Source organism: Teleopsis dalmanni, chromosome X, assembly GCF_002237135.1.
Source record: "Teleopsis dalmanni isolate 2A chromosome X, ASM223713v2, whole genome shotgun sequence".
Classification (NCBI taxonomy): domain Eukaryota; kingdom Metazoa; phylum Arthropoda; class Insecta; order Diptera; family Diopsidae; genus Teleopsis; species Teleopsis dalmanni.
The window spans coordinates 15,210,081-15,236,041 of NC_051848.1; the positions used below are offsets into that span (position 1 = coordinate 15,210,081).

The 25,961-nt window shown below is 32.5% G+C and overlaps 3 protein-coding genes across 3 annotated transcripts; 1 reads left to right on the forward strand and 2 right to left on the reverse strand.

Annotated features, from left to right (window-relative positions):
• Positions 1–787: 787 nt before the first annotated feature.
• LOC119687941 (adenylyl cyclase-associated protein 1-like) lies at positions 788–7,744 on the forward strand. The gene is made up of 8 exons (XM_038102502.1): positions 788–902; positions 4,977–5,538; positions 5,608–5,803; positions 5,864–6,221; positions 6,343–6,512; positions 6,579–6,785; positions 7,212–7,355; positions 7,417–7,744. The coding sequence occupies exons 1-8, from the start codon at positions 830–832 to the stop codon at positions 7,498–7,500; spliced, it is 1,794 nt and encodes a 597-aa protein (XP_037958430.1). The 5' UTR covers positions 788–829; the 3' UTR covers positions 7,501–7,744.
• Positions 7,745–9,940: 2,196 nt separating this feature from the next.
• Positions 9,941–11,427, reverse strand: LOC119662332 (single-strand selective monofunctional uracil DNA glycosylase-like). The gene is made up of 3 exons (XM_038071933.1): positions 10,950–11,427; positions 10,625–10,888; positions 9,941–10,565 (listed from the first exon to the last, which is right to left on the reverse strand). The coding sequence occupies exons 1-3, from the start codon at positions 11,274–11,276 to the stop codon at positions 10,308–10,310; spliced, it is 849 nt and encodes a 282-aa protein (XP_037927861.1). The 5' UTR covers positions 11,277–11,427; the 3' UTR covers positions 9,941–10,307.
• Positions 11,428–13,847: 2,420 nt separating this feature from the next.
• LOC119688096 (vacuolar protein sorting-associated protein 29) lies at positions 13,848–14,908 on the reverse strand. Its single transcript, XM_038102741.1, has one exon. It carries the CDS (start codon positions 14,766–14,768, stop codon positions 14,220–14,222), a length of 549 nt encoding a protein of 182 aa, XP_037958669.1. The 5' UTR covers positions 14,769–14,908; the 3' UTR covers positions 13,848–14,219.
• Between the last annotated feature and the right edge of the window lie 11,053 nt (positions 14,909–25,961).

A 25,961-nucleotide genomic window follows, 5' to 3' on the forward strand; every position in this document is an offset into this window, starting at 1 on the left:
TACTAAATAGTCTTTATTAATAACTAGGCGCAATTGAATAAATAATAACAAAAAAAAAATAAATGAAAATAAGATATATATATGTAAGCGTCATTATAATGTATGTTATCGCTCCAATAATGACTTCAGCTAAAACGATCGGGTTGTACTGCATTTTGGTTTCTGTCGTTGCTATCGTTTCTGTTTTTGTAGAGCTACGTTAGTTGCTCTTTTACCCGCAATCGTACACTTTTTTACTAGTACCGGGAACAACAACAAACATAAACAAAATAAGCAGGCGATTTTTGTTGTCTTTTAGTTTATTTGCTTGTAAAAGTAAAAAAAAAAAGTTGAAATGCATGGGTATGGGTTAGTGTATTGTACGGGAGTATCGCAGATTTCTGTATCGACATTTTTGGGTTTGTTTTTTTTTAAACGTTTTCCTCAACGAATTCGTTAAAAGTTGACAACGTCGGTGTTAGTCAGCTCTGCTATTGGGCGTTGTAGATTACACGTTACCGTTGGATTCACGACGATTTTGAGTTTGCCGCAGCGATTTGAGGTGTTCGCAAAATTAATAATAATAATGATGGATCAGTAGTCGGGTCTGAGTGTCGCTGTGTTGTTTCGAGTGTGTTTCGTTATCCGTCTTGTAAAATTTAAAAATCGCCTGAAATAGCAGGTGTACAATTAAGTTTTTATATTTCAGTATTTATATTTAAAAGTTACGTATGGACAATTTTCAAATGTTTATCATAGAAATTCCTAAAAAACAAGTTAACAATAATTGCATAATTAAGAAATAAAAGACCAATCTGAAATCTGATTTTTAAAGTTGTCGGTACATTTCATGGGTCAAACATTGAGTGCATGTTGTGGGCGAACGCTTATAATTAACGAAACGAAAACTTGCAATAATCCAGGTATCGTTAGGATATTAATTCCGGAGCATGCACTACGCAATCAGTACCAGAGGCACACCTTCATGTCCGCGTTACGCACAGTACACACATACATAAACCTTCATACTCATACATTTGCAATTACCTCAAAAATTTTACAAATTCAGAATTTATTGTTATCATTTAATTGTCTGTGGATGTTAAGCAAACCTACGCTGGGTGGTAGTGGGTGTAGTGACTGTAGGGTTGTAGTGGTTGGGTAGGTTAATGTGGCTAAACTTTAAAAAGTATAAACGTTCCAATCGCACTTCACTTATGAAAACCGAAAGTAAAAATCGATAATTAAAGCAAATTTTATTCAATTCACAAAATTTAGTTTCAACTCAACATTAATTAAATGATATCTTTCTTTCATTTACTTATTTTCAATCAATTATGTATGTATTCCTTTGTAAATTTGGAAACCATTGTCAAAATTAAATAACCATTCAATGCACAAAAGAGTAACATTTGTAAAAGAAAACTTGAAATATTTGATGGTTTAAAATCAAACTGGCGGAACGCAACAAACAATAAAAATATGATTTACAAATAAGCTGGGTTTGATAAACCTTATAATGTGTAGCTTAGACAAAGGTTAATGTCTACAGTTAAAACTATGTGGGGTGTGAGCAACATAAAAAACCTACATTCAGTTCCTAAAACCGAAGTCTAAGTCTAATTCCTGACGCTGAGTTAATTCCACTAAGTGAAACAAATTATAGCTAATTTACCTACTTCTAACTCAGAGTTGAAATTAACATCCTACACATAAGTATACGAGTCGAAAAATCTAGTCACACTTGTATACAGCATAGACAGTTAGTTGTCTATGTCTTCATTATTGCTCTTGTTTTTCTAATGCGATCAATTAATATGATTTACTTGCTTCTCAAGTTAATATAGGGATCTCGAAATGATGAATACTCAGTACTAAAAAATTAAATCGTTGAAGCAGCACGAAATATTGAGTGAAGCTTTGACCAAACTAGATTTCTATAAACTAAGAGTTATTATGCACCATCTCCGGAATTTTATTATTTATTAGCTTTTGCCAATTTATTTATAAATATAATAATACAAATATAAACACCAATTATACGACTTTGAGTCAGTTGGTTAAGGTGCGCTGACTCTGAGCATCAATTTTGGCAGGGCACAAGGTAGATTCCTGGTACTTAAGGTTTCCAAGACCACTGATGATGGGTATTTGGCAATACTCGAAACAGCTAAATATATTAAATAATATGTAATTTAATATATGTATTTTTATTGGTAGTTATTTCTATACCAACTTCGCTTAGGAGCTGCATATCTATATTCGTTATGTAATTTAAATCTGCGGATTTTTTTAAAACCACTAACCAAAATTTAAGAGTCTTAAATCTGATCTGATATTAACCTTGTTTACATGTCTGTCTTATTACTTGAACCACAGCTTTGAGTACTGCTGCAATAAGTATGACATTTGACATATGTGTGTCAAAAAGTAAGAGGAATATGCATTTACAGCTTAGCTATCTATAGTTTTTGCTGTTTTACATGTGTGTGTTGTTTTTAAACTCTCTCATAACCCATTGACACAAGAAGAAGGCAAAAATTGTTATAATTGCCATCGATGTTTATATGTTTACTTAAATATTCTTATTAGAACTGTGCCAAGGTTTAGTTGCACTGTAGGATCAGTTAGATCCGGCCCGTTCTATTCAATAATTTTTGCTAGAGTTGGGGGAAAACATAAGAACCAATTGAATTTTAGTTTCATGAGGTATACGTAAGAAAAATTTTATATTGCATTGCATTTTTTGTGTGCTTAATATTTGGTGATCGGATTGAACTTGTGTGTTTATGTTGTTTTGTGTTGTGTCATTAGTTTCTGTTATAATTAATCACTTTTTCTGCGTTGTGAAGTTTACATTTTCTACGTCACTTTCCGCGCTACGTCCACGACAACTAATTCAGCTTTAGCCTAAAATCTTTTTTTACTCAATGATTAAATAGAGGTTGTGTTTCTGCGAGATTTTTTATATTTCCAAGATAAAAAATTATGTTTTAAAGAAACCATAAGTTAGCTGTTTTTATATTTATTTTTATAAAAATATATTTATTTTACGCACACTTTTTCATTTTTAAAATTGTGCCGACTAGCTTAAATATGTACATATGCACATATGTATGTATATGTTCCTGATATTTGAATTGGGCTAATAGTAAGATATAAGTTATTTACTTAGTCAGTCTTTCTAAATATCAATTGAATATTTATTAGTTCGAAATATTCTTAAAATTTAAGTAAAAAATTAATACCAAAATGTTACATACAATCTAATATGAAGAATAAATTTTTTATCATCCTATACACACACAACTTGCGATTAAAATGAAAGAATTTGTAAGTTAGACGGATTCGAATAGCAACGAAAAGACAAGGGCAAAAGTTTTATTTAATTTATTGAAATTTGGCTGACCATACAACGCTGTTTCGAGTATTGTCAAGTACTCATCATCTCATCAGTGGTCTTAGGAAATAATAGAGAAATTCTATTATTTCTTAATTAATTTATAGTCCGTATATAATTTGTTTAGATTGGTACTTGCCGTTCAAACTATTCAAATCCGTCTAACTTTTAAATAGTTTTTTTTTTTGGTCATAAAAACGCGTCACTCTTGGCAAGAAAAAATTAATATGAAAGAATTTTTGTTTTATGGATATGTTCTAGTTAATGTCATATATGTAATTATAATTTGGCGTACTCTTTTTTATTTTTTAAAATTTTAAGACTATACAAAGTCACATCTTTTCAAAATGTAAATTTGTAATTACTTCATTATAATCAACTTTTATTGTTACACTTAATGTGTCAATTTATATAAAAGTGTTCTTAGGGATGTACAAAGGTAAAAGAAACTATCATATGTAATGTATAAAGCAATGGCCGTCCATAAACGAATAAGGCAATTTTTATGCACAGAACTGTTGTATAAAAACACTATTTTTAATATACTCGTAAGTTTCAGTCTAAAATTTTGTTGTTGTTGTAGCCCAAGTGACAGGACAATACCCCTGTTGGGGTGGTTCTACAAGGTATTAGTGATAAACCTCTCCACTACACAAATATAACGTTCATTAACCACATTTTTTGCAATTAGATAGTAAAGAAGAAGCATCAATGGCTTAAGAGATATTTTATATTAATATATGGAATTCCAAATGTTTTCTAGTATTCATATATCATAATTGTTTGTGGAAGAATTTTTTACATTAAATGTGGCACAGATTTCTTTTATGTATTGGTTGCGCACGGGCATTTACAATTAGTGATCATCTTAGAATCAGGTTAAATAATACATCTAACTAATCCTGAATATGAGATTTAGTTTTATTTTAATGTTTATTTAATGTTTATTTCTTAAAAAGAATTCCAATTTAAGTTATTTTAAAAAAGACTAAATAGTGTATATAAATCCGCAATACTGCAAAAATAAAATCTTATCAAGTATATTTATGCACTGTCATATCTAAAACCATATGTTTCTTACGTTTTATTTACTTTGAATGTTGTTTTTTTTTTATTATTTTTTTTTTTTTATATAAAAACATGTCACAGTTACAAACCACATGCCTAAATGATTTGTAATGCTTTTTATGATGACTACAACGCTTAATATATATATGTATATATATATAGGTATATATTTGCTATTGATGTTTTCAGATGTATGATTCACTGTCAAGCGCAGCAAGCGATTAATATTTCACTTCAGTACGAGTATCTTGAAATGTTGCTTTTCATTCACAAATATATTTTCTGAGTGGTACACATAGCTTTCCGTAATACTTAAACAGTTGCAAACCGCATACAAGTCGAGCTGGTTTGTTTGATTTATTTTATATCTAATAAATGCGAATATTAGCAGTAAGCACTATTTAAATAAACGTTTGCCATTTCAGTATTTTGCAATATATATACATACAATATAGAAACCATTGAAAATATATATCTTTAGTGTAAATAGTTATATTATTTCTTAATTGTTGATTTGATTTGTGTGCAGATTGTGATCCCGATTTGAAACCTTCTGTTGCTGAGAATCTTGAGCATTTGGTTAATCGTTTGGAAAAGCTTGTTGAGAGGTTGGAACGTTCTGTGTCAACACGTGAATTGGAAATAGCAAATCAGACATTTGACTCAGTATTGGAGAAAAAACGAGAAAGTTTTGATTTGGAAACAGCGGATTTGCCACCAGCTCCAGTGGAGTCATTGTCACAGCAATTAACACCTCTCGCCGAAAACCTTAATCAGCGCATTGAACGTATTGAAACTACACTAAACAAAATCAACGATATCCACAGCAATAGCATTAGCGGCGCTAGTCTCACACACAACAGTGAATTACATAGAGAAGGTAGTCTCGAAAATATACCTACTGTACTCTACGACTATCAAACATCTAACGCTTTAGAACAAGAAGAAGTACCACTACCAGCACCACCCAGTATGAGTGTATTAGGCTTTCAGGATATTATAAATGGCCCATTGAGCCAATATTTGGCGCTTTCAGCTAGAATTGGTGGCGATGTAGCCAAACACGCCGAATTGGTAAAATTGGCTTTTGAGTAAGTAGTTGTATTGTGGATCACTCTTAAAACGAGTTAACTTTTTAAAATCTTTAATAAATTTTTCAGCGCCCAGTTGCAGTATGTCACCATCGCTTCGCAGTGTGCTAAGCCCAGTCAAGACAAACAAATGGATTTGTTGAAACCAACTTCAGTGCAAATTAGTGCTATACAAGATTATCGAGAAAAGAATCGCCCTTCACCGTACTTCAATCATTTGTCTGCTATAAGTGAAAGTATTCCTGCTTTGGGTTGGGTTTGTGTAGTATGTCGAGTTATTTTTTCACGTTAAACACAAGTCTTTAATGAAAATTATAAATTTTAGGCTCCAACTCCTGGACCTCATGTGAAAGAAATGAATGACGCTGGTCAATTCTTTACGAATCGTGTGCTCAAAGAGTGGAAGGAAAAAGATGTCTCACATGTTGAATGGGCACGTGCATGGATACAAACATTGACTGAACTGCAAGCTTACATTAAACAATATCATACAACTGGTCTTGTTTGGTCCGGTAAAGGTAGTGTACCAGCAGGTGGTGCCGCACCACCACCGCCACCGATGGGTGCTTGTCCTCCTCCACCACCGCCACCAGTATTTGATTTAGCGGCCATGTCGCTTGATGGTGGCGATGAACGCAGTGCGTTATTTGCACAAATTAATCAAGGAGAGGGTATCACTAAAAGTACGTTCAATTTTTTTTAGCTCTTTGCATTTAGTATATAAGTACTTTTAAATATATATTCACGTATACATATACCTATATACCTATATTTGGCATATATATTCACGTACTAGTTTTTTAGATTTGAAAAAGGTGACCGCTGATATGCAAACGCACAAGAATCCGACATTGCGTACTGGACCAGCACCATTTAAGACACCTACACAATTTGGTTCCATAGCTGGAGCTGCACCTGCATCAAATGCTGTAAAGGAACCTGTATTTACTCGTGATGGCAAGAAATGGATTATTGTATATTAGTTTTACATTTCTGTTGTTCACTGTTAATATATTTATTTCTTATATTTTTCACTCAAGGAACATCAAAATAAAAACACCGGCTTATTGGTAGAAAATGCTGAAATGAACAATGTTGTTTACATGTTCAAATGTGTAGGTTCCACTCTTACTGTCAAGGGCAAAGTGAACAACATTGTTATGGATTCATGCAAGAAATGCTCTCTGCTTTTTGATTCAGTAGTGGCATCAATTGAATTCGTTAATTGTCAGAGCGTACAAATGCAGGTTAGTTGAAAGAAGAAATATATTAATATATAGTAACATTTGTATCATGCGTAACATAAAAAATAATTATTATTAGTATCAGTATGTGCATTTCGTTAGACTTTAAATAGCAAAGTTCTAAAAAATTTAGTCCTAAAAAAAATTGTAAAAAAAAAAAATTAAATTAAATTTTTTCTTTGAAAAACAAAATATTTGTAAATATTTGATTTAATTAAATGTTTTATTACTTAATATTAAGGTTTAATTTAATATATATTTATTTGAACTTATTTTACAATTAATAATTATATATTGATTCATCGAATGTACTTTAATCGCTAGAAAATATCAGACTAAAAAAACCTGAAAAAATCATTACAGTATAAAATAGTTTATTTATAGTATCTATTAAATAATAATGTATTTATTTAATAAAAAAAATTTCAGACTTTGGGCTTCGTACCCACAATTTCAATTGATAAAACTGATGGTTGCCAAATGTATTTGAGTAAAGATTCACTAGGTGTGGAAATTGTAAACTCAAAATCTTCTGAGATGAACGTTATGCTTCCTGACGCCAATGCAGACTATGTAAGTTATATAAAACATATTTAGAAACAAAAAGTTCTATTTCAAATTTACTTTTTTGCAGACTGAGTTGGCATTGCCTGAACAGTTTAAGACAACTATTACAGGAAAAACTCTTAAGACTGTTTGTGTTGATAGTCTTGGTTAAACTCTTCTAACATTATACAGAATGAAAGAACAAGCAAAAGTATATATATAAAAGTTGAAATATTACAAAAATTATTCAGAAAATCAATTACAAAAATAACCAAAATCAAACTTCGACATTTATAATATACAATATGAAACAAATGCATAGCTACAATGAATTGTACTCTTACTGATGCGCAATTAGCCAACCATACTTTTTGATATCATTATTATAAAATACTTTAAAAACAAAACTAAAACAAAAATTTTAAATGAAACTGAAAAGTAAATAAATTAATTATAAACAATATTTATGATTTGCATTAAAGTTTATTATGAACACTTTAACATATAATTAAATATTTTATATATTAAGTTTCCACAATTATAAAAATATCTTAATAGAATCATTTTAAATTTATTATCTATTGTATTATTTACTGTTAATATCACATTTGTGTTTTGTGTTGAATGTAAACGTATTTTGTCCCATTTTTGGTTTTTTGATAAATGAAAATTTTTATAATTTATTAAATATTATAAATTGTTCACGTTCGATGATTTAAAGATTATATTTACAAAAATTGAATAAGAACTTCTTTAAACTTAATAAATTCGTCATTGTTTGAAAAATTTGAAATATTTTTAAATAAAAAATTTTATATTTTCTTAACATAATCTTATGAATAATTTTCATACTAAAAATGGTAATTTATTTATATACATATATTCTACTTTTTAAAGTTTCTAGTAAATCGATTTTTTAAAACACATTTTTAAAAACAATTTAATTACTAAATATGTAATAAACTAAAAGAAATTAAATAAAAGAGCGTTTTGTCTTACAAATGTTATCGTGTTTTCCTCTGGTGAACTTTGAATTGTAAACTTGAATTTTAAAATATGTTTTGCATATGTTTTAAAACATTATTTAAGGCTATATAAATTTATGTAAACTATATATACTTTTTATATATATTCATTTTTAATTTGGTGTTAATCCTTATAAAGAATAATTGATTTATAGTTGCTAAAGTCCGACGTTGATTTTAAAATCGGCACATGTCAATATCGTGCCTATGTTGAGACTTAAGTTTCAACAAAAATGATCGAATAATTGTTAATTATTTAGTACATTACAATTATAGACTATTATATGGTATATATAATAGGCATAACCAGTAAGTCCTTCAACTTAGTAGCTTGTACTGAATGGTGAAAACGGCTGTTTTCATTCACATAAATTAGTTAATTGTAACGTACATTGCCAAAAAATAATGTTGAGCAATAAATGTTCCCTAAAGTGTTCAATTCTGATAAACTACGCCAATATTGTTGTTCAATATTTATTTGCTAATTGTATTTTTGTCACATTTTTGGGTTTACGAATTTTCGTTAATAGGTATATGTAGTTATTCGATAAAGACAATATTTAATTAAGCATATATATCGTTTACGTTAAGGAGAACTCCAATTGAATCCTTTTTTGTTCACATTCAAGTTTTAAGAACGCGTGCTGCTCCAATTTTTGTTTTTTTTTTTTTGCTGTAGGCGGAAAGCATCGAAGACCACAGTGTGAAACTTGAACCCACTAAAACCAACTCTTAGGAATGAATGGAGAAGATTTCAACAGCATTGGGGAAATTTTATTCCAGTAATCAGGGAAAAAAGATGTGAACAGATAGTCTTAATACCTAGCGAGCTAGGTTCATCTAAGCCAGAAAACAAGAGCATAAATTAAGGAGGTAGGTGAAGGGAGTGGGATTAAAGCGCATACGCGCGGGTGATTGCTGCTCCGATCGACTAAAGAATCAGTATTAAAGGTAAAGCTTCTTTTTTTCCGTCGTTTCCAAAAATAAACAAAAATTGAAAGTCAAAATCGGGTTGCACATCGACAAAAAAAGTGAAATAGCACGCGCTCTCTTGTATTAAGCATTTAATAAATTAATAATGTAATAATTTATTTAATTAACCATTTAACAATGAAATAATATGTAATGTGCATAATTATTTATTCCCATTAATGGGCGTTTTAATTATCTAGAGCTTCAGCATTTCGCCAATGGGTTCTATGAAAGTAGCCCTTTTGGTTTTGAAACAGACTCATCTAATGAGTGCTGTTGCTTCACTATAGAATTATTGTTTATTGACCTGTTGTTTATTGTTTATTGTTATTGATCTGTCAGCTTTAGATGTTAAAAGCTTTTCTCTTATATTCTTTTAATCACAATGTGTGCACGTAAGTTGAAATTGTAGAAGTGAAAACATTTAAAAATTTTCGAATTAATTTTTTGGAGATCCATATAATTTTTTATCTCTGTTTCTAATGTGTTTACCAGAAATACATTGGAAAGATATTTTATATCCATATTTGTACTACATATAACATTTGAATGGAAAACAATGAAAGTTCATTTAGCGATTTGGTTTTTTATATTTAAATTTTGTGCTATAAGATATATATATATGTATAATTAAACAAGTTTATATTGTAGTTTTCTTTGAACTTTTAATTTCATTTGTCTTTTTTTTTGTCCACATATCCAAAATCGTCATATAATGTTCACTTCTAACAGTTTAAAGTAAGCAGCAATAGTTTAAGTTCTTTCTTAGTCTTTTGATCTGGAGTAATATATCTGGTAACTAATCTTTGATTCAAGCTTTCCTGAGAATCGCAAGGTAAAGTGGAAAAAAATTGTTCAAAATTGTTTCGGCTGTATTCATATTAGTCCCCATTATGCGCTCTCAGTATCAGTATGTGCTTTCTTTACTTCGGAGACTTGATCAGCACATACAGTTCATTAACTTAATATGCTGCTATACAATTTATATCATATTCTGCAAGTACTTAACTATATCATATTGATATAGCCAACGTTCAGAGCGACGTACCCAATTATGATTATTTGGAACCCATGGATGAGGATTGGTCATAACCAATAGTGTTTTTGCATAAAGTTCTGAGCGTTGTAGTCCATTGTAAACGTAATTTCCCGTGACTACTATTATCTCGGGCTGAACCAACTTCATTTCTTTGCAAAGAGCTTCCACCAATAAATCTCGCATTGGATATTTTATTTCAAACTAAATGTTTATATATTGATTAAAATAGTATATAGAAGAATTTGTAAGCCTATAGTTACCGGTAATACACACGGTTCAATAGTTCGGCCATATTCATTAAAGAATAGCAATGGACAAAACGTATGTACAAAACATTGTTCAGAGAATGTATCCAAGGAACCTGCTATTTTATCCATTAGACCCCAGAAACGTACACCACTGGGTTCGTTTATGTGGCAATTAAGTCCAAGAACAGGATGCTTAGGGTGTAAACGGTTGGGTTGCTTAACTTCACCACAAAGTTTCATCATATCGCGCACAGTTGACACATTGCCAAAAGGAACCTGGAGAATTAAAATTTAAAAATGAGCATACGATGGTTATTTATTAGTAAATTTTTTTTACCCCTGTTTGCGCCATACCATTCTGTTCGGGATGTACGGCCAAAAATACTACACGTTTGGGTCTATCGAGATACTTGCGTAAATACTCACAATGAAGATCAGCTGCATATTCAACAGGATTATAAATATGCGTTATGTCTTCAATGGGTGCTCGATAATGGCGCAATTTCTCATTTAGTTCCTTTTCAATTTCATAGAACTGCTGCCATAATGGCACTTCAGGTTCAGGTGATGGAGGCCTTGGAGCTTTCGAAACCGCCTTAGTATCTTTAGATTCATCATTACTGCTGATGTCTTCTACTGTTGTCACTTTACGACTTTTATGCATCTTAAATGAGTCCTGGGTGGGTGGTTAATATTCACAAACTTCAAAATTTTTCTTCTTACAGATTTAAGCGTACCAATGATGGTCTTGCGATCTCAAGTAAGCAAATTAAAATTATGTAACCGATCAGAAGAATTTGAATTTTAAAATGAGCTTAAAAAATATTTATTTAATTTACTTTAAATATACATATGTATATACAAGCAATTCATGTAAAACTTTGTGAAAAATTTATTTTTTAAATTGGAAAGTAAAAATAATTATAAATTCCCTGTGTTTTAGATACTCTTGTTAAACATGCATGTATATTGCCTCAAAAGGATTGAGTTACAGCGTTCAGTCCGGTGCATAGTTGTGCGATAATGTGCGATCACTATTTAATAATGCGAGCCCCTGGAAGCGAGTACTCAAAGCAACATGTCTGATTGCATTTAACATAGAAAATGTCAGCGCAATCCTTGTCGTCCTCAATCCAAGTTATCGCACAGCCTCCACGTGGCACCCTTGGATAGTTATCTGGCACCCGCTTGGTAATAAACTAATAGTGTACAGCGAGTGCTATCCTCAGAACCTTAAATTAGGGTTGTGCACAGAGTTTGGCACCCATCACGTAAAATCAGCCGCCAATGAAGGACGCAAGCATGCTTCGGAACTGTAAACCGATTAACGTTAACGACCAATGCAAACGCTTAAAGGACAATGATTTACAGATATGCACCTTCTATAAGGAAGGTACCTTTATTTAACTGGCAGAAGCCCTCATAACAGCAAATTTCGGGAGCCCTATAAGGGATCACGTTTACGATTCAATGTCCGAGCTCGGTATCCCGGCAAAGTTAATACGACTCTGCAGAATGACGATGAGAAGTACCCGTAGCTCCGTCAAGGTAGGATCGAGACTCACCGAATCTTTTGATTCCGTGCGAGGCTTCAGACAAAGTGATCCCTTATTATGTGATCTTTTCAATTTCGTCATGGAAGCCATCATGCGCAGGGCAGGTGTTCATTGTAATGGAACAATATTTTGCAAATGTGTGTAGCTTCTTGCTTATGCCGATAATATTGGCATCAATAGGCGTAGCAAGCGTGATGTTAAAGCTGCTTTTACTGCTATCGAAAAGGAATCTGCGAGAATGGGCTAAGCGGTAAATGAGGTCAAAACGAAGTACATGTCCGCTATTGATAGAAATGTGCGTCGCTTGGATGGCGAGCTAGAGGCTGACGACTCTACTTTCGAATCTGTCAAGGATTTTATCTACCTTGGTACCACCGTAAGGAACTACAATGATGTCAGCCTGGAGATCAGATGAAGAATCACCATTGCTAATAGATGCTACTATGAGCTCAGTAGGCAATTGGGATGTAGAGATCTTTCTCTCTCAATAAACGAAACTTACGCTTTATAGGTCGCTCATCTTTTCCATGTTTCTGTATGGCGCAGAAGCATGAATGTTATCATAGAATGATGAAGCAGCACTAGGAGTACTCGAGAGAAAAGTTCTTCGTAAAATCTTGGGTCCTCTACAAGTTGGAGACGACTACTGCATACGAATGAACCACGACCTGTACGAGCTTTATCACGACATTGATATAATTCAGTGAATTAACATCCAGAGGCTTCGCTGGCTTGGTCATATAGTGAAAACGGATGCAGAAGCATGACTTTCAAACTATATTATACATTTCTATTGTATTATCTCTTATTAAAAAACTTTTCCATTATAGTAAATTTATCGTTCTGCAAATTGCTTCGTCTGTTATTTAATCCTGTCTCCCAAGTAATTCAGAATAGGGGAATTCTATTCTAGGAAGAAATAAATTTTGGGATAAGCTTATTCCCTGAGTATATTTAGAATAGGGTTCCATATCTCTATTATTTTTGCTTTTTCACTCACATTTATAATAAACCGGATGACAGTTTTTTAATAGGATAAGTAGATATAATAATAAGTCGTTTACATTTATCGTTATCTTAAAGTCAACTTGATTCGGAGTTGAGTTTTGGGGAGCGATGACCAGAAAGTGAGTCATGCAGACGATATGAAACCCACACTATTACAACGATTTATAAAAGTAGAATTTATATGTTTGTATATGGGATTTATAAGATAGTAAGCCCTATATAAGTGTGTGGCACAGAAGTCCTCACTGTCATGAATTTTTTCTGCGTACATAAGTGTAAGCAGTTGTCAATGCAATACCTAAGATATTAGTCTCGTAGCTATTTAATAATGAAGTTATGAACAAAAGTACTACACCGAACTGGTATTTGACGATTTAGTAATTTTAAAAATACTTTGTTTTAATATCTTAATAGGATTGAACGAGTCTTGGTCTTCAACAACTTTAGTTAACAGAACTATTTTGATATGTTATTATTTTAACTTGCTTTGTTGGCGTATTTGTTAGACCCCTGGTGCGATAGGTGAACTTTGATTAGCCATCCGTGCTGACATAGAACTTGTCTAACTGCGAACGAGACGTAGATCCTGTTGCGCCTAGAACCGTTCTAACGATATAATCATCTGCAGCCAATTTTTTATGTAATGTACATAAACATGTATTTTATTTAAATCAGTTTTTAATAACACAATAAAATTATTCGGCGGAATATATTTTAACAGTATACAGCATTTTCGATTGTTAGTCGAGCAATAGATATTTATAGGAATGACCACAAGATTATTTTCCATTTAAAAAAATTCGTAATAAATATATGTAGACTTTAATTACAATATTGAACATAAAAATAAAATGCGAAATTAAATATAATTTTGAAATCGTATGGTAGATACTTAATAATTAAATTAATAATTGAAATTCATAATACAAATTGCAAATTGCAGTCGAATGTAGCTCACATCCATCATCAGCAATGCAAATTCAAAAAATATTAATTTGTTTTCCATTTTCCAGAAATGTGGACTCAATTATATCAGCTGATCTTTATAATTTTTTATACTCAATGCGTTCAACTTTAACTTCATCGCCAATGAGCTGATATACGTACGTTACAACTGTAGAGCTTTGTATGTCCATTAGTACAAAAGATGGTATTACGCGAGTGTCCATAGGATTAAACGCACCTGTCGCTGAGCCTGGATTGATATAAAACTTATTACCGTGTTCATACGCTTCGAATTTATATGTATGTCCTGATATCAATATATCAACATCTAACTGACGTTGAATTAATGCTAAAGTTTCTGGATCGCCACGCGGCACCACTTGATGACCATGGCACAGCCCAATACGAAATTGACCAACCGTCACAACTTTCTGCTCTGGATAACTGAGATTTTCATCGAAATCACCACGTACAATATGTACGTCATTGGCTAAAGTCTTTAAGTAATCGTATGACTCCTTCGTACATAAATTTCCGGTGCATAGTATATGATGTATACGACCTGGCACAAGTAATTTCTTAAATTTTGCTGGTAAACTACTGCAGCGATGGGGTATATGTAAATCACCAAGTACAAGCACAAGCATTTTTTAACGTTATGTCAGTTTAGTTCTCGATTATAATAAAAATATAACTTTTAAAAATTCTATTTAATATGTTTTGAGAATAAACGCCCAACAATCAAGTTTAGAATCAGCTGCTTTTGACATATGTTAAGCCAAGCAATCTAAAATTGCAATGGGTGTGTTCAATTTAAGACTTTAATAAAATTCTTATGTTTAAACTAGTACTAACATCCATTTTGCACGAAAAATTGATATGAAACTTTATATAAAGAATTATTTTTCATTATTTTTCAAATATGTTAAATGCTTTTCTTTGACATAGTGTTTTTTGTTGAGTACAATATGAAATATTAAAATTGTAAACACTTAAAATTAATTAATTTAAATAAAAGAAAACAAAATGAATATTAGAAAGGCAATGGCGAGCATTTTTATCTTTTTAAATTATTGTTATTAGTTCAAATTTATTAGCAAATGAAATGCTTATATGAATTTAACGGATGACTAGAATTTTGCAACATGTTTCCAATGAACATTCATTCAATAAAACCTAATTCTGAAGATTTCAAGAGCTTTATTTTTTCTTCACATGTTTTTTTTGCATATGTCGCAACATTATTATAAATATAAACACTTTGCATAAGTTTGTATGTTAGTAATTTTATTAAAATATATTTGAAAAACTGTTCAACACGTGTGGATAAAATACAAAAAAATTTAAATATGTAAAATTTATTATAATAATAATTGTATTAAAATATATTCGAAAATATAGTCATTATTACTTACATAATAAATTAAACTCTTTTCAACTCTTTTTAAACTTATCCTTTACACAATTTGTTGAGTACAATTTGGTACAAAGTAGGCAAAAACTCCCATTCCTATTTGATTCAGAATAAGGAATTTTTGAATAGGGAATAGGGGGAAAAACTGTTAATTCCATTTGATTCAGAATAGGGGTGTTTATGTTAACTACCATGTTTGTTGTAAGGATGATTAAAAATTGTTCAGAAGGGTGGGATGAGGATAGTGGTTAAGTAGAGGTAAATCACAGGTAAATCACATGTCAACAATTTTGATGATTTACAAAAAAGTGATTTTTTATTGAATGAAATGTATGTAGTTGATATTTAAATAAACTGGGATAAATAAATTTTCTTGGTTTTTGCGCATGGTTGGATGTGAAATTTTAAGAAATCTTTCAAATTTGTTCGTGTTGGCATGCACTGAATGCACCTTGTAAACATTTATAAGGAAAACATATGTTTTAAATGATAGCAAATTTTCAAAAGTAAACGAACTATCTCTGGTAGGGCTTGCAATTGCTAGGTGAAACTGGATGAACATATTCTATTAACTGTACATATTCAACAAGAACACTTAAAGTACTAATTTTTAAATAAATAATTGAATTTGTTTAAAATTTAAATTGTTTTGATGTCAATCTGTCAGCATTAGACTTTCGAAAGTGGAATGTTGCCTTTTCTCGCAGCAAAGTGGCAGGCAGAATGCAGCTATTTTGATCTGACTACTTTAAAACATATAAGTTAATTGCATATCTTACATTTCATAGTGTAACTAGAACATTGGAAATGAAATATATATCGAATTTGGTCAATTTTGTGTGTGCATTTGAGTTGGACGACTATGAGAAAAGATGGACGACTATGAGAAAAGATGGACGACTATGAGAAACAAAGTTGCAGTTGAAGCACACGTTCGGGATGGATGACAAGTAACTGTTCAGCACGTGGTTATGTTCTCATCGCAATTAGAGGACAGTGCCTGTTGCATAATGAACACTTCTTTCATCTCTAGAGATATTAGGCGGAGGCATTATTGTTAAATAACTGTGATCTCAAAGAAAATTCTGCCTCACCATGGATGACGAAAAGCTTATACTGATATTTAACCTTATTGATGTTATCTTCATCGTAATAGGTGTCAATTGTATATGTATGTAATGTATGTTATAAAAGGAGATATTGTCTGGTTGTGCTTCTTAATGAGGGCCATGTTAGATTCCGCATAAAGGTGGTTAAATCGCAACATGACGTTATGATTTGAAGTATAGTTTTTTTTAATATAATTAATATGCGTTTTATAATATCGCGTGGCTGTCCAATTAAGAAAAAATTAAGCTACTATATAATAATAATAAACGCAATTAATGTTTCACCTCGGAAATTTAATATTTTTTTTGAATTTAATGATCCTCCACTTTCGTCTTCTGATGGAACGCAAGAACACTTCATTCTGCTATTGTGTTACTAAGGTCGTTGTTCGAGATCGTTAATACTCCTTTTTATTTATGATTATTGATAAACAAATGGAGTATAGCTCTGAAATAATTTAAATTTGTAAAAATCTTAAACCTGTCCGAAGTATTTCAAGACCTTAATGTTTCAATTATTTTATTTTGTTCAGAAGATTAATTTTGATTATACACCCAACTATATACATTGGAAAGATACGTTTCAATGAAACCATGTAAAAAACGAATTAAATACAGAAATGCTGCTTACAGTAAAATAAAATTAATGGCAGTAGAGCTTTGATGTGGTTAGCTGTAGTACTATCATAAAACCAGTGACGATTCAAAAACCAAGTTATGTAGTGCGGTTCGGACTGCCTTTTGACCTTCTGGATTATGAAGTATTTCTTATGAAGTATTTTCTTACCAATAACGTATTTCAGCATCGCAACGATTTCCTGTAGAATGTATTCTTAAGGTGAGATCTGCTATTTAATAGCATTACATGAACACCGTGGGTAATCCAGCAGACTGTGCCATAAGAGGTCTAACCTTTCAGCAGTTCAATAATCATAACGTATGTGGAATTTCCGGTGCGGATGCAGTATTCAGAAGAAGTTTGACAGAAGTTGATTTAGATTTTTTGTTGTCAAACTTATACAGGGTGGCTGATGAAAATTGCAACAAAGTAAAACGCTCTATTTTGTTTATTTTTGGTAAATTTTGAATTTGCCAAAATGTTAAAAATGTCCAATTAACAAACATGCAGGTGTCGCAATTATTAAATTGCTCAACTTTGCTTACAGTTCTATTTGCGAAGACTGCCTGAACTCAATAATTTCCTTAATAAAACGTTTCTGCGATGTATGCAGAAAATTGCATTTTGTATAAATTGAGTCATATTAACAAATTGCATTATTTTAGGGTATCTGGTCAAAACTAGATACACAATATGTTACAACACTCTACTGAAAGTGTGGTTCTTCATTTAGTGAACTAATTTTCAAGATACTTAAGAGATAGGTATGTACCTACGGCTTGGCGGGAAGTTAGGGTAGTTTTTAATCTGAAAGCGGGATAGCTTAATCACTTCTCTGTAAAAGATTATACCCCAATTAGTCTCTCCTCGTTTATTTTGAAATCATTAAAGAGACTTATCGACTTGTGTATTAGAGGAAAGACCAGCATCCGCACAATGGACATTGCACAACATTCATACCGTAAAGGTATGTCGGTGGAAAGTCATCTCCATGAAGTGGTTGGCATCTTTAACACGTTTTGTATGAAATTACAAAAACAACTACCTTATATGAAAAATGTATTTGAGATTGTCTTGGGTATCTCCGGAGGAATCAATAGTACGTCTCAAGAAGACTTAAATATAATATTACATGTCCTACCAACATGGGAGTTTATTCAAAACTGTGTTGCCAAAATTGCTCTCTGGCTCTGAGAGTCTAAGATGTGAAAACCAACTAATTATGGACACCGTACAATTTTGGAGGAGATGAAAAGGGTCGTGGCTCAGTCAAGACGGATGTAGATTATGCTACAGACATGACACCAATACTAGACGGATGCACCAGAACTCCTATTCTCTGTACAACCAGAAATAGCTGGGAGCTGGAATCTATGGCAGGTAACACTGGAGTTACCATTTACACAGATGGTACTGATGCAGGGATCTTAAGTAAGGCAGTCCTACCGACTCCCTGATACTTGCAGCGTCTTTCAGGCCGATATAAATGCTATTGAAAAAGCGGCCAATCTTATACAACTAATTACAATTTTGTCGATAGTCAGAGAGCACTGAAAGCAATTGAATCCAAATCGGTATGGGAACTTTCAATTGCTGAAAGCAATTGAATCCGAAACGGTAGGTCTCAATAACCACAATAACAATGAAACCTTTTGACAAGTGAGGTAAGAGCTCTAAATCAGTATCACTTACGAGCATTATGTTTCTATCACGTAACTTGGTTTAACAGACCAAAGCTTAGGATATGTTTTCTATTGTATATGAAGTAGAATTCGTGAAAAGCGTATTGATGATTGAGCATTAGTTCATTTTCTATTATATAGTAAACAATTGCAGTAATAATGATAAAACAGTACCTTGGCGAGGGTAGAAGAAAAGCTAGAAAAGCAATTCTACAAACTAGAAATGTCAACGATTTTGCATCTCACAGGTGAGGCTTTCGATGTTTTATCCCAACTATAAGAAAAACCTGCGCTATCAAGTTTAAGTCGTATAAGCTACACCAAAGCAAGAAGTAATCGTCGGTATATGCTATGTAGCAGTGACGACACCCTAACATCCTAACAACACCCATATAGATATAATATTTAACTTATATATGTATGTATTTAAATTAATAATTTAATTGATTTAATATGTTATTTTGTTAATGAATTGTTAATATTATATTGTGAATATATTGTTGTAAAAATGTAATATAGTTATTATTATTAAAACATCCGCACACCCTTCTAGATAGGGCACGCATCGCCATTGGCGCACAGTTATATTTTCGTGACGAAATGAGATTATTCGTATGCCCAAAAAAAACACCTTATATGTTTCTATTATAGTTTCGTCAAAATATCACTGTCATATATTTCGCAAAAGTATTTGATCTTTCAATAATTTTTATTATTATTTTCATACTCCATTTGGAGCATAAGAAATCTATAAAAGTTTTCCACTGGTTTCTATTTTTGCTATTGCTCTCAAGTCGTTAAATAATTTGCTCGTCTCCTCTTGAACTGTCCTTCTCCAGGCCATTGCTGGTCTGCCTCTGCGCCTCTGCCTAATCCCCTCGGGGTTCCAAGTAAGTACAGCATGCGCGATATCTTCATAAGGCGAAGCGAAGTGTGGCAGGTTTAGAGGTCACAGGCTAGCAAATAATCATACTGGTAAGGCAGCAGCCCTGTCACCAAGCTATGAGAGTTAAAGGTTGATTCCCTATAATTTTCGATCTCTAAATCATATCAATATGTCAAAAAGAGAACAAACCGGCTGATCTTTCAATTACCAATTTACAATTTACAGTTTTTTGGAAGCGAATTTGAACCTACGTACATATCTAGGTTACTGTTTCGATACGAGTATTACAAAAATATGTATTTATTACTACAATTTGATGCAAAACCCACTTTGATGCAAAAAGGATTGACAATGGAATTGAGCTTGTAAACAGAAACTTTTAATTAAAATTTAATTTGACGTAATGCAAAATTTATTTCTGGCACACATTTCCAACGTTGTAAATTTATATGAGAATTTAATTTATAAATTTTATGAGAAAAAAGCTTAATTTCCCTTGAGCAACTCTAAAACAAATATGAAAGTTGTGAAAAGTTTTCTTAATGATAATCATTAAGGAAAGGCATTCGAAGGAAGCAAATACTCAACATTTTATGACTGCAAGGGCACACAGAGGCAGTCACATAAGCACGACAGATGCGGATGTGGATGCGGATGCGGATGCGGATGTCTTCACATACGTTTTAACCAAGCGAAATATGAAATGGGAGTTAACGGTAATAAGTTGTCATATCCGCTGCCAAGGATTCAATGAAAATAAAATCTTGTGCTGACATTTTTTCCCTGTGTGTCCTTTTTTCTCCAAATACGCGCAGTAGCCAAATTCGTCGTTCTAAATTTCCAAATATACACAAATCATTAACAAATTTGCTCGCCTATCGGTTGGGAAAATCGGTTTACGAATCCAATAACAACTATTTCAAGTACGTTTAGCCCTGCTAACAACAATAACAATTTTCCTTAAATAATTAACCGTTGTGGGTTGGTTGTGGGCTTTTCGATGGCTGCCTAGCGGTACATAAAAATTAATGCGAAATTACAACTGGCAGCACTATTTGAACAGAGCTATGTGAATAGTAAATGAGTTCGTTTCCCTTTTGAAGGACATAAACCACATAAACAACATAAACATTGTATTCTTCACACATTCTGAATTTCTGATCAGGCTTGTTGCAAAATTGCCAAGACGGCAGTGGACTTCCCAACACTAAAAAAGGCACATATAAAATAAGATAATTTGTTTTTGTGATATTTGGATTTACTTGCCTTATCCTTGTGGCACTGAAGTACTTGTAAAAAAAGCCATAAAGCCAAAACACTATCATCGCTCCATCGTTTTCTGGGCTGACTTTTGGTTTCGTTTTCCATACATTACATATCTTGTAACTTTTTTAGGGCTTCTAGGCGCTTCAAAGTGTTCAGCATAATTCAAAAAGAGATACGAGTATCACTGAAAACAGCAAAAACCTAATGGAAAGATGCAGTGACTGACTGTACGCAGTGCTTTAGTATGCGTAGCCTCCATACGTTTATGCTGTTTTCTTCTATTGATTTAGTAAACTTAAATTATTTGATATTTTAGATACTGTCGATACTTACGAGTAGCTTAAAGCTGTAAGCGAAACATCATGCATATATATATATGTATATATGAATGATTAGTACGAATAAGACATGCATATACTAAAGCTGCTCCGACTTAATTGTCCAGCATAATTCTTATATGTTCCTACTCCAACCTGATATTAAAAGTATATGAGTAGTATTTTTATAAATGTAGATCAAATAAGCCAACAATCTCAAAAAAAAACTCCAGTACGATTATATCCTGCCACGAAACATCAGTGGTAACTGCAATACTAGTTTCATTTTTGAAACAAATACGGTCTAACTGTTACTTTTCACGTGCCGTCCAAACATTGACACTTGAATGAGGTATTGCTTGGCAAATCACTACGGAAAGCTACACAGTTCCACATAGAAAAAAATATCAACTTTTATTATAAGGTAGGTAGATTGAAGTGGCGGCCTTGTTTCCAAAAAAGACCACCTAATCTCAAGTAATGGCCCATTGTGGTATCAGAGGAATAGCATTGGTTGGTACTTATATTGACTAGGTGATCAGTATATGAACAACGCAGAGAAAGGTGATGGTTTCCCCATTAGGCTAAGGTATACCATCCTGACAGTTCTATGAATCTGGTTAGGTCCCTAATATTGTAGGATGACAACTCAATGCAGCGAGGCCATGCGAAGATTGGTACAGGTCCTTTTGGGAACAAGTTCTCAGAGCCAGACCAGTGGCGAAGATTGGTACAGGTCCTTTTGGGAACAAGTTTTCAGAGCCAGACCAGTGGTAAACAAGAGCTAGGCAGAATGTTCTTTGAAGCCTGTACTTTGAGAGTTTTAACGGGAATGAGGCAGCTACAGACTTGGCCTGGAGCCGTTTATACGCAAGTGTCACCCCAGTGCTACCGTGCCAGAAGACAGCTAGGTTCAGAAACCTGTAGTCACCAGCTCATGGCAATCAAACAAAAAAGATGGTATAAGACGTGACCAAGGACGAAGCGGTCGTTACCAGAGGATACTGGAGTCCCTGAAGAGGACAGCATCTCGTAAGGGGGTTATAGATCATTTGGTATTGTCCAGAGTGCACTATATGGAAGCGATCTAAATTACATCCCTATTATAAGACTAATAATGAATCCGTTTGGGCTGCGTTCTGCGCATTACATGAAATTTAAGATGAATTTAATGGAAGTATGGAGCTTATTATTTGTATTGGTAATAAAAGTTTTGGGTTAGACGATAGTGCTTATAACAGAAAAGAAAAACATTTGACAGTGTGCAATATACTTCATAAAGATTTACATTCAAAGCATAAAAATTTTGCAGATTAAACTTTAAAATATCTTGAAACGAATCTATGGAGAAATCATGGAAAAATCGTCTATGAGTGATGCAGCTCAGTTCTGATTAAATGACTTCGAAAATAACTAAAATAATCATCTTTGGAGAGAAAAAAATCAAAGTATTGTTTATGAAACACGTGCACATCCACGAAAATGATCAGTATGGAGCGGTTTATGTTCTAGAAGAGGCTTTGTTGAAGATGACATGACAATTAAAGTAAACGTTATTCGTGTTGTTGGTGAAATAAACAAATATGTATGAATAAGTTTGTGTGTTTAACATAAAATCATAATTGAATAAAAATATTAAACCAATATTTAAAATAAATTATCTTTAGCCCTTCCCGTTATATTTTATATAATAAAACAAATATTTAATTCTAATTTGACCACCCGTACTACCAGCTAAACTTTTATGTGGTGACTTGAAAATAGCAATGGAATGTATAAAATATTGTACATGTCTCCGAAGTAGACGACCTAGGAACTCCGAAGAAAATAAAACTTGCATACATTGATGTCACTAATTGTTAACCAGAGATACAATATTATGGCAGATATGGTGGCAGCATTTTAGTTTAAGAAACTATTAAAAAGTTTCTTATTAACTGTAATTGAATGCAGCAACGTGCAGTTCATTTTACACCTACCATCACTGTCATATCGTCGCATATGCAATCAATTATGCAGCAAATTCATTAGTTCTTCCCCTAAACCATCCATCAACACACCCACTGCCATGTCCAGTGCTCAACATTTTAAAACACCAGAAAGCTGTTAAAGTTGTCAAAAGCACTGACCGCCGCTGCTTTGGATTCATTGTGAGGTTTAATAAGTGCCAAACAATAGAATCCGTATTATACATTATATATGGACAAAAGGGTGGTTTACACAAATGGGGGAGAAGTAGGTTTGCGTATTGGCGCGTTCCGAATTCATGAATAATTTGTATGCTTAATCAAGTGCTACTCCAATTTTTATTATAATTTGGGATGAACATATTCATCAGCTAATTTTTAATAATATTATATTAAATAATTATATGAAGACATTTTACTGACGGTACAGCAATAATAAATAATTTGTTATTCATACGCATAAAATATAACTATAGATACACTGAAACAAAACTTTTGAAGTTTGACATTTTTTATTTTTGCGATGTAAATGAAAAGCAGTAGTACCTCAATACTCTCCGAAAGATGTGCGGTTCATATAATATACGAGTAATAATTATCATTGCCCTTGTACTACTTTAAATGTTAAATTTTAATGAATCTTTCCTAAATCTCTTCAATTAGAAAAAGTGAAAGTTTGAAAGTAGGCTTTTTGGGTTTGAGTCCAAAAAGTCTACTTGAGCTCTAATAATGGATCATAGGAGTAGCATTGATACATACATAGCATTTAGCATACATACAGCTAATTCCCAAAAAGGAAACGATTCTCTCATTATGTAAAGGAAAACCAACCTGGCAGTTCTATAAACTTGGTCAGGTCCCTAACATTACAGGATGACAGCTTAGTCAGGTCGGTAAGCAAAAGTCATCCGAAGATATATTACTATACTATATTACTATAGTTACATACTATATATACCATATGTAGTTTATCATGAAGTATATTATGTAGTTTAACTATCTTGCTATTACGAATACCTAACAAAACATAAAATACTGTGCACAGTGATCATCAGATGAAATTCACATGTATTATGTTACAATAATTATTCCTAAAAATTATTTAAAAAGGATACGTAATATTCTAGATTTAAGATTTTGCACTGTCATTTGCTTTGGTTTATCTTTGTAGGTCATTGCGTTCGTGTTTGATCAGAAGATATGCAGTTACTGAAAGAGACATGTAGACGATATCATGATTGCAGCGAAATCATTTACTTAATTACTATTCAGCTCGCCCTATACAAATAGTAAGAATTCTTTACTTTATGAACTGAGAAAACCAGTTACAGTTGCCATAATATAATGGCTGAGTTTCGTTATTGCAACTAAATGACTTAAGAAGGGATAGCGGGACGTTCTTCTTTTCCCTTTTCCTTATAATAACATATTAAAACGAATATGGGTACTGTGTATTCCACTCATAAGATAAGGACATTATACTATCATTATACTAACATTGTACTAGACACTAACAAGTTTCGGATAAGATCTTCTTAGTTTATGATAAACTTCATATTAGGAATAGGAATAAACAGGGTAACAGCTCTCAACGGAACGGAGCACTGCAGCCATTGTTGATCTTTTGTGTTGCAACAGATCCTAACCGAACAGAAGACATTCCGTTTTACGAGTAAAAGCCATCATATCGGCCGTTGAGGACCTCCTAATGTCAGAAGGGGAGAGTAGTTTTCGGCCCAGTGACCTTCTTCTGGCCCAGATCAAGGCTGGTCTGGAGATCTCGTTTGCTTCTAAGCAAAGTGGACAATCTATCTCTTCGAACAGACCCATTTTGTAAAAGTGATGGTGTAGTCCCGTTAAATATCCCACCAGCAACCTCGATTCTGTTCTGCTAAAGAAGGATGCTTTAGTAAGTAGTCTTATGGTTATTTGGAATGTCGCTGCAACCGATTTTAATAAGAATTTGATTTAAATAAGAATACGAATTTTGGCTAATAAAAATAATGTTTTTATGACTAAGAAACACAAGTAGTTATCAAATAAGCTTTACAGCCGAAATGATAATACTTCCGTACTATCGTATATGCTGGTGGTGGAGAAACTGTTTGGCAGGAGTGTCTTACGTACTTAACCCTTAAGCATGAGAGTATGTGAGTTGTATATTTGTAAGTATGTTTACGATAATTAAATTAATTTTTTCCCAGTGTAGTTTTTTAATAAACTTAATTGCATTCAGCCGAAAACGGTGTCAGTTAGTTGATATTATCTAAACACATTCACTTAATTCCTGCGTATTTGTATTAATTGTAACAATGAGCAAATAAATTTGCCTTCCTGCATTTCACCAGGACTGCTTAGGGACTGCTAGTATAGTTTCGCGTCCTAGCAAGAGAAGACATAAATTTGCAATAAATAGATTGGAAAAACAAGGAAAATAAGAGAAAATCATTAAATTAATTTTAGTTGAATTTTAATTCAAATAATCTAAACATGAATCCTTTGCTACTTGCCCTCTCAATTGTAAGTACAAATAATAATTAATTAATTAAACTAATTAAATTAAGTTAATTAATTCGTCAA

Coding starts and splice junctions, on each gene's coding strand:
- LOC119687941 (XM_038102502.1), top strand. CDS start 830: ATGGGTCAAACATTGAGTGCATGTTGTGGGCGAACGCTTATAATTAAC. Junction 5,539..5,607: donor TTGGTAAAATTGGCTTTTGA/GTAAGTAGTTGT, acceptor TAAATTTTTCAG/CGCCCAGTTGCAGTATGTCA. Junction 6,513..6,578: donor ATGGCAAGAAATGGATTATT/GTATATTAGTTT, acceptor TTTTCACTCAAG/GAACATCAAAATAAAAACAC.
- LOC119662332 (XM_038071933.1), bottom strand. CDS start 11,276: ATGCATAAAAGTCGTAAAGTGACAACAGTAGAAGACATCAGCAGTAAT. Junction 10,889..10,949: donor ATGGTATGGCGCAAACAGGG/GTAAAAAAAATT, acceptor TTAATTCTCCAG/GTTCCTTTTGGCAATGTGTC. Junction 10,566..10,624: donor TTGAACCGTGTGTATTACCG/GTAACTATAGGC, acceptor ATAAACATTTAG/TTTGAAATAAAATATCCAAT.
- LOC119688096 (XM_038102741.1), bottom strand. CDS start 14,768: ATGCTTGTGCTTGTACTTGGTGATTTACATATACCCCATCGCTGCAGT.